This window comes from Aquarana catesbeiana, linkage group LG12 (assembly GCF_042186555.1).
Source record: "Aquarana catesbeiana isolate 2022-GZ linkage group LG12, ASM4218655v1, whole genome shotgun sequence".
Lineage (NCBI taxonomy): Eukaryota > Metazoa > Chordata > Amphibia > Anura > Ranidae > Aquarana > Aquarana catesbeiana.
This window is the reverse complement of record NC_133335.1, coordinates 213,875,188-213,892,889: the sequence shown is the minus strand read 5'-3', so window position 1 is coordinate 213,892,889 and position 17,702 is coordinate 213,875,188. Positions and strand designations below refer to the sequence as shown.

Genomic DNA, 17,702 nt, shown 5'->3' with positions numbered 1-17,702 from the left:
ATCAGTACCCATTAGTGCTGCCTATCAGTGTCACCTATCAGCGCCCTTCAGTGTCGCCTATTAGTACCCATCAGTGCCGCCTATCAGTGCAGCCTCATCAGTGCCTCCTCATTAGTGCCCACTAGTGCCACCTCATTAGTGCCCATCAGTACTGCCTCTTCAGTGCCCGTTAGTGAAGGAGAAAAATGACCTGTTTACAAAATTTCATAACAAACTACGAAAATTTTTTGTTTTCTTTTCAAAATTGTTGGTCTTTTTTCATTTGTTTAGCAAAAAATAAAAACCGCAGTGGTGATTAAATACCACCAAAAGAAATCTCTACTTGTGTGAAACAAATGAAAGCTGAAAATTGGCCCAGGGCAGGAAGAGGGTAAACGTGCCCAACAGGCAAGCGTTTAAAGAAAATAATGTTTTTTGGCTGCTGGTGGCTACTAAAAAAAAAAATCTGCACATCAATGCAATGTACATAAAAAAAAAAAAAAGATATCAGTGCATGTCAACTCACCATCAATGTGCGCTTTAATGCAACAGATGTGTAAATCCACCCTGAAATAAAGCTGGTCATCTTTTGTGCCATTTACTTTTTTTGATAAATGTGCCATCAGTGTGAATTTGCAAAGGTGACATTATTTGAATTCCAGTAACAGGACTCCAAAGTTCTATATTTTCTTTACTCCTTCTACTTGCAGTTCTGGGAGGGGGAGCCACTCATAAATTCTTGGAATGGTCACATCCCTATGTGGATTCTGAGCCTTCGCACACTGTAGCGTCTCCAGTGAAAAAAAAAAAAATCCAGTTTTTGCTGACGTTGGGACCTTAAGAGGTCTGTTTCTTCCTAAGTAGTGTTCATTTTTGAAACGGCAAGCGGACAGGAGAGTCAAAATGAAGATTTCGGTAGCCTTGATCCTTCTTGTGGTGCTTCTGGCAGTTCTCACTGGTAAGCACCAAACGTAATATTGACGTAAAATTGCAGAGATAACTAGGTTTATTTAAAGTATAACAATTATTGTTAGCAAATTATATTATTTTTTTTTATCATTTTACTTTTAACTCTAAAAATGATTGTTAGCAAATTCAGTTTATTCTTTGTTATTGGCTATACGCTAATGAGTTGGCTTCTTAAAGTATTGTGGGTGATAGAGCAACCAGATGTCACCATTCTTCAATCAGAACAATGAAAGATAACTAGTGTCTGGTTGCTGTGGGTTAAGCTGACCATACACAAGTAAAATGTTCCAAAATTGTAGTTTTTTGGAACATGGATTTGATTTTCTATATGCTAGTAGTGTCAAATCCATGATCGTTTTCAACCGTAGTGATGATGAGCAGGATGGATTTTTTTTGAACAAACAAATTTCTAACAGTGTACGGACTTTTCATTAGGGCGGCACAGTGGTGTAGTGGGTAGCAATTTTGCCTAGCAGTAAGAAGGGTCGCTGGTTCGAATCCCAACCACGACACTACCTGCCTGGTGTTTGCATGTTCTCCCTGTGCCTGCGTGGGTTTCCTCCGGGTACTCCGGTTTCCTCCCACACTCCAAAGACATGCTGGTAGGTTAATTGGATCCTGTCTAAATTGGCCCTAGTATGAATGTGAGTTAGGGACCTTAGGTTGTAAGCTCCTTGAGGGTAGGGACTGATGTGAATGTACAATGTATTGTATATGTAAAAGCGCTGCGTAAATTGATGGTGCTATATAAGTACCTGAAATAAATAAAAATAATAATAAATTTGGGAAATTCCACTCATTCCAAAACTTAAAGTCAAAAGAAAATGACATTTTTGAAGGGAACAACATTTTTCTAGCCTCTGATGGCAATGTCGAATGTACTGACGAGATTTTTTCATACAAATGTTCCTACTAAAATTTACCAGTTTATGACCAGTTTTACTGCACATTGCTCCACCAGCTTCTATGCATAGCACAGCCGTACCACCTATGCACATACATACACATGCATACAACATACTGTACATAAACACTGCATACACATACATACATACACACGTATACAACATACATACACAAAACATATATACAACAAACATACACACTGCATACACATACATACAAATGCATACAACATACATACAACACACATGTATACAATATACATAACAAACATACACACTGCATACACATGTATACACCATACACACACGTGCATACAACATACATACACAATGCATACACATACATACAGCACACATGTATACAACATACATACACACTGCATACACACAAATATATATTTATATATAGATTTGCTAAAATCATTTAAGTTCATTTTTTTCCTCATTAATGTACACACAGCACCCCATATTGACAGAAAAACACAGAATTGTTGACATTTTTTTGCACTGAGGAGAGGCTTCCGTCGGGCCACTCTGCCATAAAGCCCCGACTGGTGGAGGGCTGCAGTGATGGTTGACTTTCTACAACTTTCTCCCATCTCCCGACTGCATCTCTGGAGCTCAGCCACAGCGATCTTTGGGTTCTTCTTTACCTCTCTCACCAAGGCTCTTCTCCCCCTCAGTTTGGCCAGACGGCCAGCTCTAGGAAGGGTTCTGGTCGTCCCAAACGTCTTCCATTTAAGGATTATGGAGGCCACTGTGCTCTTAGGAACCTTAAGTGCAGCAAAAATTTTTTTTGTAACCTTGGCCAGATCTGTGCCTTGCCACAATTCTGTCTCTGAGCTCTTCAGGCAGTTCCTTTGACCTCATGATTCTCATTTGCTCTGACATGCACTGTGAGCTGTAAGGTCTTATATAGACAGGTGTGTGGCTTTCCTAATCAAGTCCAATCAGTATAATCAAACACAGCTGGACTCAAATGAAGGTGTAGAACCATCTCAAGGATGATCAGAAGAAATGGACAGCACCTGAGTTAAATATATGAGTGTCACAGCAAAGGGTCTGAATACTTAGGACCATGTGATATTTCAGTTTTTCTTTTTTAATAAATCTGCAAAAATGTCAACAATTCTGTGTTTTTCTGTCAATATGGGGTGCTGTTTTTACATTAATGAGGAAAGGGGTATCCTGTCCCCCCCCCCGAAAGGTGCCAAATGTGGCACCAGAGGGGGGGGGGGGGAGTACAACGAGCAGAAGTTCCACTTTTGGTTGGAACTCCGCTTTAAAAAAGAAACAAAACAAAAAATTCTTGGATGTGTACAGAAGAGTGATTGGTACAAAAGTTCAGCTCACTTGATGGACCCTTGGGAACATTTAATGATTGAGAGCATTAAATACAGCCATCGCGTTTCAGGGGAAAAGCCTCCTTCTTCCTCAGGGCTTGAGCAGTTGATGTTAATATAATCAAGATTGCTTGATGAAGTCTAATGTCTCCTGTTGGCAATAAAGGCAAAATCCCCTAGTGCATTCTGTCCTGATTTTATTAACTTCTAGTGTTCAAGCCTTGAAGAAGAAGCAGGCTTTTTTTCTTGAAACAAGTTGGCTGTATTTGATGCTTTGAGCCATTAAATGTTCCAGAAGTCCTACAAGTGAGATGATGGGTATATCCATTGCAACCAAATTTCACGTCTATCTGTCCATCACTATCATACACACAACAGAGGGTCAAACACACAAGTGGCCTTAGATTGAGTACACATGGGCATTTTGGAATAGTTGCTTGGGAACATAAATTTGAAGAGTGACATCCTTTAAATCAGGATCAGAAAAGGGACCAGGAAGCATTTTTTCCCAATGAGCCATATGTTAAGGTTTTTTTTTTTTTGCCTTCCTCTGAATCAACTGTGGGTATAGGGTTCTATATTTGGAAGTTTTCAATTTATTTATATATTTTTTTATTTGTTGAATAAGATGGTCTTTCTTTAACTTATGTATAATTTGCCTTATAAAAATTTTAACAGGAGTAATTCCTTTAACTTTCAAAAGTGTTTAGCAGGCTTCAGCAGGCACTTATTAGGCATTTTTTGCAGCAGCCATGTAGCGGGTTTTAGCAGGCATTTTGCAAGCACTTGGTGCTCACTGTGCTGATGTTATGCCATGCAATAGAATTTAGTTAAAAAATGTTTTCCTTTTAAGAATGTTCATTTGATTTTCTAATGGATAGTGGGGCCAAAACTATGTTAGATTTTTACCATAATGAGGAAAAAATGCAAAAGAGTAGGATGGAAATGTTTATCGAGCGTGTAACAGGGTATGTTTTTGCTCAGGAAAGTCTATTCATTTCAAAAGTGAATGTTAAAAGCGAAACGCGTTGAGGTGTATTCTCCGTGGTGGAAGCATTCTCCATGAGTAGAGACGTTGTACCACACGATTATATGTTATAAAGTATCCACTTAATTTGGGGGGATTTTTGCTCTATTGGGCAATGTTTATCAGGGAGGCATTGTATACAAACTGTAATTGTATGGATTTTACATATTTTTAACATTATTATGTTGTAACAAAGCTGTGAATTTTTACAGTTATATTAAAGGCAGACAAACATGTTACACTTACCTGCTCTGTGCAGTGCTTTTGCACAGAGCAGCCCCGGTCCTCCTCTTCTCGGGTCCCAGCCTGTGCTCCAGGCCCCTCCCTTCTGCCGAGTGCCCCCACAGCAAGCAGCTTGCTATGGGAACACCTGAGCAGGCTTGCTCCCAAGCCACTGCTCCGCGTGTCCATTTACACATGCAGCAGTGCTCGTCCCCGCCCCCACTCTCTCCTCATTGGCTCACTGACTGTGATTGACTGTCTCAGCCATTGAGGAAGAAACCCGGGAGAGCAACTGCTCTCATGCACATCGCTGGATCAAGATAGGGCTCAGGTAGGTATAATGGGGGGGGGGGGGGGGGGCTAGTGGGTGTTGCAAACAAGTTTTTTTACCTTCATGCATAGAATATATGAAAGTAAAAAAACCTTGAGTCTTTACAACCACTTTCAATTTTGGTCTGAGAGTATCTTGCACAAGAAAAGTCAATCATTCTTCTTTCTTATGCGAATGTTAAATGCAGAAAAATTTTGAAGTACTTTCGAACGTCATTCATCAAGTCATCGAATGTACTGAGAATTTTCGTACGAACGTTTGTTTAAAAATCGACTTGAGTATGGTCACAGCTTAAATGCCTTCTACATGTGATCCTTCTCAGATTTGTGCTTCCGAAGGAGGATTAAAAAATGCCCTTGTGTACTTTAGCCGTATTCAGTAAGGTGGTGCCAACAGCAATCATAAAATACAAAGGATTTACTAAAAATTGGCGCACACAGAATCTGGTGCAGCTCTGCTTAGTAACCAGTCAGCTTCTAGATTTAATTGTCAAAGCTTAATTGAACAAGTTGAAGTTAGAAGCTGATTGGTTACTATGCAGAGCTGCACCAGATTCTGTGTGCTCCAATTTTAGTAGATCTCCCCCCATAGCGCTGCGTCCCATAAACTACCAATTAAATGCTCCTTGACTGTAGCTGTATACGCTCGGAAATAAACTGCTTCTTCTTCTCTAACCCATCTTGAAGGTAGCAGCAGCTTGTTAAGCAGACTGAGCATTCCACTCATATCTTCTGGACGCTCTGTTCCCAGGAGGATGCTACTTCTCTGAAAGAGGACTTTTGTCCATTCATTTTTCAGCAGCCTTAAGTCAACATCCTTGGAACAACAAGCCTTCTCCTGTTGGTGCGCTGAATCCCAATGTATGGGGCAGGTCCCTGAAAGATTCAATAAGTGAATCTTGATACATTTCCTAGATGATACAAGGAAAGCAAAATATATTTAGAAATGTTAATGGTGTTAGCAAATATTTTATATATATATATATATATATATATATATATATATATATATTTGATATATATATAATATTTTATTTTATAAATAATTTTATAAAGCATGGTTTTAAAGAGAACAAGTCATGCAAGAATAGGAGTTTTCAGCTTTAAAGTGGTTGTAAAGCCTTAGGTTTTTCACCTTAATGCATTCTGTGAAGTGAATGGCGTTCAGGCCACGCATACGCAAAGGATGAGGCTTCCTAAAAGTAAAGAATATTTGGAACCCGGGTTTCATAGTTGTCAGTCACTGAGGATACATGCATGCACCTGGAGGAGCTGTACTCTCCCATAGACAGCTGAGCTTAATGAGCTTGAGCCGACTACAGACTTGCTGGGAATGCTTTTCTGAAAGAAGACTTTTGTCCATTCATGCCCAACAGACCAGATGTAATATTACTGAAGTACACTCTTAGACACCATATTCATTTATTTCATTATTGTAAATAGCTTACTAAAAAATAAAGGACAGGCAAGGCATAGGTGGAACATCTTGTCTGTGTGCCCCGTAAAAAGCTACTACACTATTCCAGACAGATAGAGGGAATGTGACTGTTCCAGGGTTCATCTAGATTAGTTTCTCGACCTTTTTTCACCTTGTGAAAGTATGCAAAATCTAGAGGCACCTTAGTGTAAAATGAGGTCCCCTGTCACATCTTCAGCCCCCCTTTTCCCATCAGTGTCCTCAGTCCCCCCTCCCTTTCACAGATTCTTCCCCCATCCACATCAAGCCTCGGCCTCTTCCTTGCATATCAGAATTCTTAGCACCCCCCAACCTTCACATTAGTATCCCCCCTTTTAAATCAGAGTCCTCAGCCCCCCCTTTCAAATCAGAGTCCTCAGCCCCCCCCTTTCCCATTAGAGTCCTAAACCACCCCCCCCCCCATCAGAGCCCTCAGGCCCTCCCTTTCCCATCAAAGTCCTCAGTCCCCTGTCCTTTTCCCATCAGATCCTTCAGTCCCTCCTCCCTTTCACAGATTCCTCCCCCATCGACATCAGTCCTCGGTCTCTTCCTGTCATATCAGAATTCTTAGCACCCCCCAACCTTCACATCAGAATCCCCCCCTTTCAAATTAGAGTCCTCAGCCCCCCCCTTTCAAATTAGAGTCCTTAGCCCCCCCTTTCCCATTAGAGTCCTAAACCCCCCTCCCCCATCAGAGCCCTCAGGCCCTCCCTTTCCCATCAAAGTCCTCAGTCCCCTGTCCTTTTCCCATCAGATCCTTCAGTTCCTCCTCCCTTTCACAGATTCCTCCGCCATCCACATCAGAGTCCTCAGTCCCCCCCCCCCCCCCTTTTCACAGATTCGTCCGCCATCCACATCAGAGTCCTCAGTCTCTTCCTTGCACATCAGAATTATTAGCACCCCCCGCCCCACCCTGACATCAGATTTCTCCCCATTCCCACCATCTTTACAGTTAGAGTCTTTAGTACCCCCCTTTTAAATCAGAGTCCCCCACCCCCCCTTTCCCATTAGGGTCCTCCACCCCCCACCCTGCTTTAAAGACCTCAGCCCCTCCCTTTCCCATCAAAGTCCTCCATACTCTCCTTTTCCAATCAGAACTTTCAGTCCCTCCTTCCTTTCACAGATTCCTCTTGAGGCACCTCAGTCTAAAATGGGGTCCCTTGTCACATCTGAATCTTCAGCCCCCCCTTTCCCATCGGTGTCCTCAGTCCCCCCACCCTTTCACAGATTCATCCCCCATCCACATCAGAGTCCTCAGTCTCTTCCTTGCACATCAGAATTTTTAGCACCCCCCCAACACCTTCACATCACATTTCTCTCCATCCCCCCCAGCTTTACCTTTAGGGTCTTCAGTACCCCCCTTTTCAAATCAGAGTCTTCAGGCCCCCCCCCCCTTTCCCATCAGAGCCCTCAGTCTTTCCTCCCTTTCACAGATTCCTCCCTTCATATCAAAGTATCAAAGTCCTCATTCCAACCATCTTTCCCATTAGAGTCTTCCATACCCCCTCCCCCCCACCCCTTCACATCAGTCTTCAGCTCCTCCCCATTCTCATTAGAGTCCTCTGTCCTCCCCCTCTTTACAATCAAAGTCCTCAGCCCCCCCTTCACATCAGAGTCTTCAGTCCCCTCCCCCTCACATCAGAACCCCCCCCATCTCCTTTACATGAGAGTCCTCAGTTCCCCCCTTCCCTTTTCACTACCTCCCAGTCTGTGGCAGCACGGCAGTGGACAGGAGGTAGAGCAGGTCTTAGATGGAGGCAGACTCCAGTATCCTTCTGAATGTTGGGGCCTGCATCATGGAAAAGCAAGACATTGAGGGTTATTTACAAAAGGCAAATCCACTTTGCACTCGCTGTAAATCTGAGGGGTAGATCTGAAATGAGGGGAAGCTCTGCTGATTTTATCATCCAATCATGTGCAGGCTAAAATGCTGTTTTTTACTTCCCTTGCATGTCCCCCTCGTATTTACAGCAACTTTACTTCCAAGTGCACTTGTAGTGCAAAGTGGATTTGCTTTTAGTAAATAACCCCCATTGCGTGAAAATAGCATGGCAACCCTGACAAGCTGCTACAGCACACCAGGCTGGGCACCCCAGCTGAAAAACGCTGATCTAGATGGCCTATTTAAAACCTGTATAGCTACATAATCATACTGAAAAAAACACATATGTCCATGAAGTCCAACTTCCAAAACAAATAAAAATAAAAATACTAATCTAGAGGAAGTTAAAACACCAAATGCCTCTAAAAGCCAGATATTACTTCATAAAAGTAGCAGTGGCACCATCACTATGCCGCACATACCCTGTTCAAAGGGCAGAGCTGTGGGTGGGGTTCAGCAGCTCTACCCACTATAGGCTTCCTGCAAAAAAAAAACTACAGGAGGGGGCAGAGACAAGACCAGTCACCCTGCACAAGAAGAGAGAGCAGCAGTGACCGGTCTTTATTACAATAAGAGTTTCACACGGGATTACTGCACAGATCTGGAAGAAATACACAAAGCACACCCATATTTCAGTACAAATACATGACTCTTCACAGGCTGTGTACTGGAGGTCTCTCCCTGTCACCATTTTTCGCTTGGTGTCAGGAAAACTTGTCAGAAGTGATTCATGCTGATAGCAGAGGAGGGAAGCAGCAGACAGAAATTACACTTGGTGCTCCAAAGTCCAGTTCGTTTGACTAGTGTGATTGCTGTGTGCACTGGTCTGCTTGGTTCAGATGGACATTGGCATGGTATACATATGTGTGATTACTAACCATATCCAAGCACAGGTCTCCTATGGATCACTGAGCACAGTGAGGGGAAATGGGGTACATTTGGTATAAGGCAATCGTGCATGGAGTCCATGGTGCCAAACCCATGGCCCGAGGACGGAATGTGGCCCTTTAGTATATAATGTGGGGACTTCAGACCTCAGCAATCGGTAGTGGGAACTTTGATTGGGACAATAGCATTGATCTGCACTAGCCTAATGTAACATGCTCCCAGTTTTGTACTATCTTCTGTAGCATATCCCCCATCAAATATGCATAGTTGCCAAGATTTGCCAAAAAATTTTAGGGACACATTTTTGCAGAAAGCCAGTGTAGATGGACTAGTATGTTAATTATGAGCTGAGTATTATTTTGTGGGCATGGCCGACATTTTAAAAAAGCAGACTGTGGCAAAAATGGGCGTGGTTTAAAGTACATTAAATATTGGGTGTGGCTAAAAGGGCGTGTGGTTATATATAGTCTGTTTACATCCGCGTGTCCAAAGAAAGGGGCCTTAGTGATGTTGTCATCAAGGAGTGACTGTGAGAAACTAGAACTAAAACTGCACTGCTCAATTTCTCACAGTCAGGACAGTACTACATGAAAAAGAGAGATATCATCTTTATCAGCTAACAGCAATTTTTTACTTTAATCTAAAAGTCTAAAAGAAATAAGTAAATGAGTGATGTTAGTTGACAGTTAGGTGCCTATTAGTGAAGCCTCATTGGTACAGCCTTATCAGTGCCCATGTGTGCAGTCTATCAATGTCACCTCATCAGTGCAGCCTCATCCATGCAGTATCATCAGTCTCATCGGTGCCCATCAGTGAAGCCTCATCAGTACAGTTTAATCAGTGCCCATCAGTGCAGCCTCATCAGTGCCCAGGTCAAGGTTTCTCTTCTACCCTGGAAGTCTACTGCCTAGTGAGGAGAAGGATCTATCTGGGCCTGGCCAGCCGAGCTCAGCACCTACGGACTCGTCAGTGCTGCCGGCTCCCACTCTGACATCGGCTGCCTCTCCACGTGCTCACATGAATGATCCGCTCTAGGTGGGCTGGTGTGATAACCCTCAGCTAGCCACACCCCCGCTCGCTAGTACTGACTAATCAGAGGAGGTAGGGGGAGGATCATCTGGTGTCAGTGCCAAAAGTTCCAATGTCCATGACGGAGCCTGATTTTCTGGATTTTGCCCGGGACAGGCTCAGACCGGGATATTGTTCTGATTTCTGGGAATGTCCCGGGAAAATCGGGATTGTTGGCAACTATGAATATGTAGCATGTCCACACTCTCTGACCCTCATTTTCTCTATTAGGTCTGCAGTATCTGAGAGTCCCCTCAAGCTTTACATTTATTGAATATTATGTATGTTCCGTTGGTGATGTCTGGGCCCGCATTTAAGGCCCCCTTTTGCTCATAAGTTGACAACCACTGTCCTATGTTAACAGTTTTTGGTGGATTTTCTGGGCTGTTTATTCTGAACCAGTAGTACCTGTTCCACAGGGGGTACATCTACTGAATCCATGGGGTACTTCTGTATGTTGAAGTATATTCAGCATAACACAATAGAGCTTTTAGGTATTTGGCACCAAGACCTCCTGTAGTTCTTTGTTGTGCTAGAGTGGAAAGCAAACCAACTTCCCCTCACATTTTAACCCCTTAGCTCACCCTAAGGCCAATCCTAAAATCTTTCTCTCTTTCCTCAGGGATGGGAAAACATTGTCACTAGGAGCTTTGCTTGTCAGTATGGCCCTTAAAGTGGAGTTTCACCCACATTTTTTTTTTTTTTATTTTAAAGGCACCCATTCTGCTGTTATTAATCTCATTTTATAAATGATGATGTCAGTAAAACCACCGCTGTATTTCCTGTTTTTATTTTTTTTTAAACGGACCTTTGTCTTTCCTTTGCTGCTCGTTTCCATCTTGCTTCTGGGCTTGTGAAGCCCACTAGGTTTCTTTTCCAGGATAAGGTGCTGCTGGCTACCCAGCATGCACCTCCCGATCTCACTAATGCGCATTACACACAGGGCGCAACAAAGAGATTGTCTCTGGTTGCCATTGTGATGCTAAAAAATGTTCTATCAGAAAGCCGCTGCCCATCAGAATATGCAGCCGAAGTGACGTTGGGTCGTGGCCATCTTGGTACACCCGCACTTGTCCACAGTAAGACTAGAGTTAGAAGTCGGCAAGCGGACATCTTTATACACCCACCGGAGTCTTACTTTTAAAATTAAACATCAAAACAGTCAGATGGACTTCTAAATACGGTATTTCACTATATAAGCTGAGTTTACTGTTTAAAAATAACTGTGAAAAGCAAGACTCTGGTGGGTGTATAAAGATGTCCGCTTGCCAACTTCTAACTTTAAGCTTACTGCGGAAGAGTGTGGGTGTACCAAGATGGCCGCAACACAATGTCACTTCTGTTGTATATAGCAGAGATGCCCACTGACTCCTGGAAATCATGACACACATCTCCCAAGAGCCAGTGTGCCACAGGAGGTGACGTAAATTGCCGCGGACGGGGGAAACAAGAAGCTATAATTAAAGCCCTGGAAACAAGGTAAAGGAAGAGAAAAAAAATAAATGCCCAATGCTGTTTTTTTGGTCAATTCTGAAGCTGATAGTGTTCAGATGAAAAAGTGGGTGGAACTTCGCTTTAATAAAAAATCTGTCTAAAAGGAAACTGTTGATTTGCCCTGTAGGCCTTAAATTTACCAAATGCCGCATACACACGACCGGTTTTTCCGTCGGAATAAACTCTGAAAGTTTTTCCGACAGAGTTCCGCTGCCTACACACGATCACACCAAAGTCCGACCGTCCAGAACGCGGTGACGTACAACAGGTACAAAGGGACTAGAAAAAAGGAAGTTCAATAGCCAGTAGCCAATAGCTTCCGTCTCGTACTTGCTTCAGAGCATGCGTCGTATTTGGTCCGTTGGAACAGCATACAGACGAGCGGTTTTCCCGATAGGAATTGATTCCGTCTGAAAGATTTAAAACATGTTCTATTTCTAGGTCCGTCAGAATTTAAAAAAAAAAAAGTCAGATGAGGCCCACACAGATTCCGTCTGACTTTTCCTGCCGGAAAGTCCGACAGTGTGTATGCGGCAAAAGTCTTAATCTGGACATAGATGGTAGACGGAGGAACAGATATCTTTTTGACATTGTGACCAGCTTTAATCCTTTACCCAACACTATAAATGATCTTGTAATGTGCAATGAAGTATTGACACAGTGAGGAGGTGGACTGCAGGAAATAGGCCTTTTTGGAGGCCTATGGAGAAGCGGCTGCAGCACAACTCCTCCCAACCTTCCCCCAAATGCTCATTTTTTTTGCTCTCCCTTTCCTATCTTATGCTTTCTCTTGGTCCTCCTCTCTAATTTTTTTTTTTTTTTTATCATTGTGGGCAGGAAGCCAATCCCATTCTTCTACCAATATGTTCCTGACCACCTCTTTTCTCCACAAATCTGTCAACCCACTTGTCGACCAGCCATTAGTAATTTTACTTCTGGCCAGCGGCTCCCCTGTGCACCGATATGTCCCCGTACGTTGCACCAAACTTCCTGGTCTACAGGAGCGTGTGCCCCCTGCCTCTCGCACTGTGGTTGGACACAGCACAAGTTCGTCAGCAGGTTTGCAGCCAATAATTTTGGCTGTGAGCCTGCTGATTTCTGTGGTGATTCATAGCACAGATCTGTGTGTGTTAGTAAACACAACACGGATCTGGCTGTTTTTTTTTTCTCCCTGATTTCACTTACCATTCAGAGCTGAAATCAGGAAGAAAAGCCAGCCAGTCTGTAAGTGAGTAAAATCAGCACACATACACTTGTTAGGCACACAGTTAACCCTTTTGTTGCCCTCCTGATCAGCCCTGTCACCAAGCCAGTGCCATTAGTACTGCGACTGTGTGCAGTATTATCACTGATCATTGTATTAGTGTCACTAGAGATGTCTGATAGCGTCTCTCCCATTCAATGTCCCTTAGCTCCAGTCCCTGATTGCCTGCCACACTATAAGTCGCTGATCACCCAGGGGCGGATCCAGAGTCTAGTCTCGGGAGGGGCACTGCCAGAAAATATATTTTTTTGGGGTACATCTATCGGGGAAAAGGCTGGTGTTGGCGCTTCAATCATCACGGCACCATGGTTGTTATGGTGTCAGGATGATTGAAGCGCATTATTACTATTATTACATTGTTGTAAAAAATTAAATAGTTTAACTCACCATAATGCAGAATCAGTGGAAGCCCCGAGTGTGTCACTTGCCACGTCCCCTGTCACCAGATGCAGATTGTCACTTGCCACGTCGCCTGCCACATGTTGCGGATTGTCTCTTGCCACATCGCCTGTCACCAGATGAAGATTGTCACTTGCCACTTGCTAAGGTGGTCTCTTGTGTCCCAGAGACAGGCAGCAGAGAGATGTTGTAATCCCCATTAGTATAGAATCCCCCCTCAGTACAGAGCCCCCATTAGTATAGAATCCCCCCTCAGTGCAGAGCCCCCATTAGTATAGAATCCCCCCTCAGTGCAGAGCCCCCATTAGTATAGAATCCCCCCTCAGTGCAGAGCCCCCATTAGTATAGAATCCCCCCTCAGTGCAGAGCCCCCATTAGTATAGAATCCCCCCTCAGTGCAGAGCCCCCATTAGTATAGAATCCCCCCTCAGTACTGAGCCCCCCATTAGTATAGAATCCCCCCTCAGTACAGAGCCCCCCATTAGTATAGAATCCCCCTCAGTGCAGAGCCCCCCATTAGTATAGAATCCCCCCTCAGTGCAGAGCCCCCATTAGTATAGAACCCCCCCTCAGTGCAGAACCCCCATTAATATAGAATCCCCCGTCAGTGCAGAACCCCCATTAATATAGAATCCCCCCTCAGTGTAGAACCCCCATTAATATAGAATCCCCCCCTGCACATGTCAACCCACATATACATGGACGTGTGCTGTGCTGTGCAGTGCACTCATACTTGTTAGTTAGTAAGTTACTGCTGTCTGCTGTATTATTGTAAGGAGGCGCCACTTCAGGCTGTGTCACGCTGTCACCGGCGTCACGTCGGGACCGGGTAGGTCGGCTCTGAGAGACTCGAGTCCGACCTCCGACGTGACGCCGTGACTCACTCACACACTGCAGTGTGACTGACGTCACTCGTTGCTAACGCCAGGGCCGCCTGGCGTCTAGCAACGAGTGCAGGGAAGAGGCTCCACCCACCTCTTTCCTTCAGTGTCAGACAGTGACCGTCGCTGCCCGTACCACACGCGAGTCTCTCTCTCGGCGCCGCTGATCGGCACATGTGAGAGAGACTCGGGCCGGCAGCGGAGCGGCAGCCAGGATACAATAACATTCAGAGTGTGCTATTATTTCGGGGGGGGGCAATTGCCCTGTTGCCCCCCCCCTGGATCCGCCCCTGTGATCACCGCCATTACTAGTATAGTGTCTCTCCAGGTCCGTATCCTGGTCACAGTTAGAACTATACAAGTGTCCCCAATAGTATAGTGTCCCCAAAAATGCAGTTATGGCAGGATCAGCCCCCGATCACTACCATCAATTGCTACATGTAGCAGAAGGCATTTTGGCCTAAATTAATGAAGACATTTAATTTTATTGGATATGTTTTATAGCAGAAAGTAGAAAATATTGGGTTTATTGTCTTTCACACATTAGGGGGGCCGGACTGTGGTCAGTGGGAGTGAACACTGCCTCTGACTTGGTGGTAAGTGAGAGGAAATCAAAAAGACATAGAAGTGGGAATAGAGCTCTGTCATTGGTTTTGGAGGACTAATGCCTCATCGTTGGTGTCATTAGGAAGAATAGTGGCTCATTGTTGGGGGTCATTGGGAGGAAAAGTACCCCATCGTTGGTGTCTTTGGGAGGAATAGTGCCCCATCGTTGGTGTCATTGGGAGGAATAGTGCCCATCATTGGTGTCATTGGGAGGAATAGTGCCCATCGTTGGTGTCAGTGGGAGGAATTGTGGCTCATTGTATGTGTCCGAGGGCCGGAAAATGGCAAGCAAAGGGGCGCATTTGGCTCGTGGGCCGCAGTTTGGAGACCACTGCCCTAGACCAATCCGAGAAGTTGACACTTGCAGTGCAGGCACACCCCACTGCAAGTGATGCATTTTTAGTTGCCCGAAGTTGGGCTTTAACTGTTCCCCAGGCTTTCCAAATGCTAAAAAAAAATTTCTGAAGTTCGACTTTAATCTTCCTCTTGCATTTGTTTTTAGACGCCTCGCCAATTGTTCCAGAAAAGCAAGCCAAACAGATTCTGCGTACAAAGCGCTCGGAGAGAGAACGGAAAGCTGGACATCCCGATGAACCAATGAGGGTAATTCTAATAACCGGGCTTTTCTTATCATTGCAGGTTTCTTATACACGGTCCCTGAAGTTTAATATCCCCAAATCCTCTTTTATTTCATTGATCACAAATCTCTCTTTAGAACATTCAGCATACAATGGAATCTAACACCGTGCTTACAGTATAACTAAAGGCCAAACTTTTTTTTTTTTTTTTTTTTAGTTTTGGATTAGAATCCCTGATTTTTACTGCTGCCTGGTCTGTGGCCCCGTTAGGGAGATTCGCCCTCAGTTTTTTGGGTTGTCATCTGAACAGGAATAGAGAGGAAATCTTCCAATGGGGACACTAGTTTTGGTGACTACCTGGGATTTCCCTACTCTGGAGGGATTTCCTCTCACTTCCTGTTTCAGCTATTGGACAGGAAGTAAAGGGAAATCTCCCCAAAAGGAAACCAAAAATACTAACAGGCGTTACAATTAGTGATACACTGAAATTTCGGACGCAGAAAATTATCGTACGAAAATAGGGTTATTGGCGTTTTGCCGATAGAAAAAAAAGGCGGCAATAATTTCTGCCGAAAACGCGGTTTTGCCGGGATTTTACCTCGTATCAAAAATGCAACATGCGTACGTTTTTGATGTGTTCTTGCTTAGTTTTCAATCATTTCAATGGGGAGGTGCATTTTTGGAGCAGTTTTTTAACTGACCAAACATGGTCAGTTTCTTTGTTTCTTTGTCTTATCGTTGCAACTTTGGCTGCCACTTCAGAGGGTGATGCAAGTTCTATAATATGTGTCACACTCTGTATTGTCATGACTTGCCAAAGCCAAAGTTGCAAAACATAAAGTTACATTAACCTCTTGCCAACCAGCCGCTGTCAATATACTGCGGCAGGTCAGCTCTCCTGGGCGAATCGCCATAGGTGTACGTCGGCCACTGTAAGGGCGATAGGCGGCGCGACGCTGGAGCCGATGCGCGTGGCCGGCGGCCGTGCCACTCTACAGAGAGTCAGAACGGGGATCTGTCAATGTAAACAAACAGATCCCCGTTCTGTCAGGGGAGTAGAGTGAGATTGTCTGTTCCTAATGATCAGGAACAGCGATCTCTCTCTTCTCCCTGTCAGTCCCATCCCCCCCACAGTTAGAAACACCTCCCTAGTAAACATTTAACCCCTTGATCGCCCCCTACTGTTAACCCCTTCCCTGCCAGTGACATTTATACACTAATCAGTGTCTACTTTTAGCTCTGATCGCTGTATAAATGTCAATGGACCTAAAAAAGTGTCAAAAGTGTCCGATATGTCCACTGCAATTTTGCAGTCCCGCTAAAAATCGCAGATAGCCGCCATTACTAGTAAAAAAATAAATAAATAATAAAAATGTTATAAATTTATCCCCTATTTTGTAGACGCTATAACTTTTGTGAAAACCAATCAATATACGCTTATTGTGATTTTTTTTTTTTTTTTTTTTACCAAAAAAAATATAGAAGAAAGCATATTGGCCTAAACTGATGAAGAATTTTATTTTTATTTTTTTTTTAATTTTTGGATATTTATTATAGCAAAAAGTAAAAAAATATTGTTTTTTTTTCCAAATTGTCGGTCTTTATAAACAAAAAAGACCAACAGAGGTGATTAAATACCACCAAAAGAAGGCTCTATTTGTGGGGAAAAAAGGACATACATTTTGTTTGGATACAACGTCGCACGACCGCGCAATTGTCAATTAAAGGGACACCGTGCCGTATTGCAAAAAATGGCCTGGTCATTAAGGGGGAAATCCTTCCGGTCCTTAAGTGGTTACATTTGCATTGAAGTCGCAAGCAAGTCGCAATGCAAGGCTGTACTAAGGCTGGATTTATACCTTCCAGGGTTTTTATATGCGTAATCAGAAGTCATGCATTTTCATGTACTGCCATTGCCATCAATAGGCCCTGTAATGCATTTTGATGCAGCAAAATAACAAAACAGAACATAAAAACAAAAAAACCTTCAATGCGTCAACAGAACATGCACCATATAAACCATATGTAAAGTTAAAACTTTTTTTGGTTATTTTTTTTAAGTTTTTCATAGCACAGAGAATGGTTATATCCTCTGAGTTATTTATTTTTATTGTTTGCTGTCTGTGTACCATTGGCGAAATTTCCCTGCACTTCCTGTTACAAGGGGACAACAGGAAGTTAGAGGAATTTCCAAAATAAGGAGAATTCCCTTGTTAGACAGTATTCCCAGAAACAGGTGTCCCCATTGGAAGAGTTTCACTTACCTCTTGTTCTGGGGCAACTCTAAAATTTTGGATTTCCCCTCACTTTCTTTCTTGTTGACACTTCTGAAAATGCTTGTTGCCTGGCATTCGTTCCGACCCTTTAGCTTCAACATCTGAAGTTACAGAGCCGAAACTAGTCTGCAGATA

At 43.6% G+C, this 17,702-nt stretch overlaps 1 protein-coding gene across 1 annotated transcript in view; it reads left to right on the top strand.

Annotated features, from left to right (window-relative positions):
• Positions 1-784: 784 nt before the first annotated feature.
• Positions 785-17,702, top strand: part of LG12H17orf67 (linkage group 12 C17orf67 homolog) — a 43,489-nt gene continuing 26,571 nt past the window's right edge. The window contains exons 1-2 of the mRNA XM_073606645.1: positions 785-937; positions 15,216-15,316. Coding sequence (XP_073462746.1) covers positions 883-937; positions 15,216-15,316 — 156 coding nt within the window. The 5' untranslated portion in view covers positions 785-882. The remainder of the gene's footprint in view (positions 938-15,215; positions 15,317-17,702) is intronic.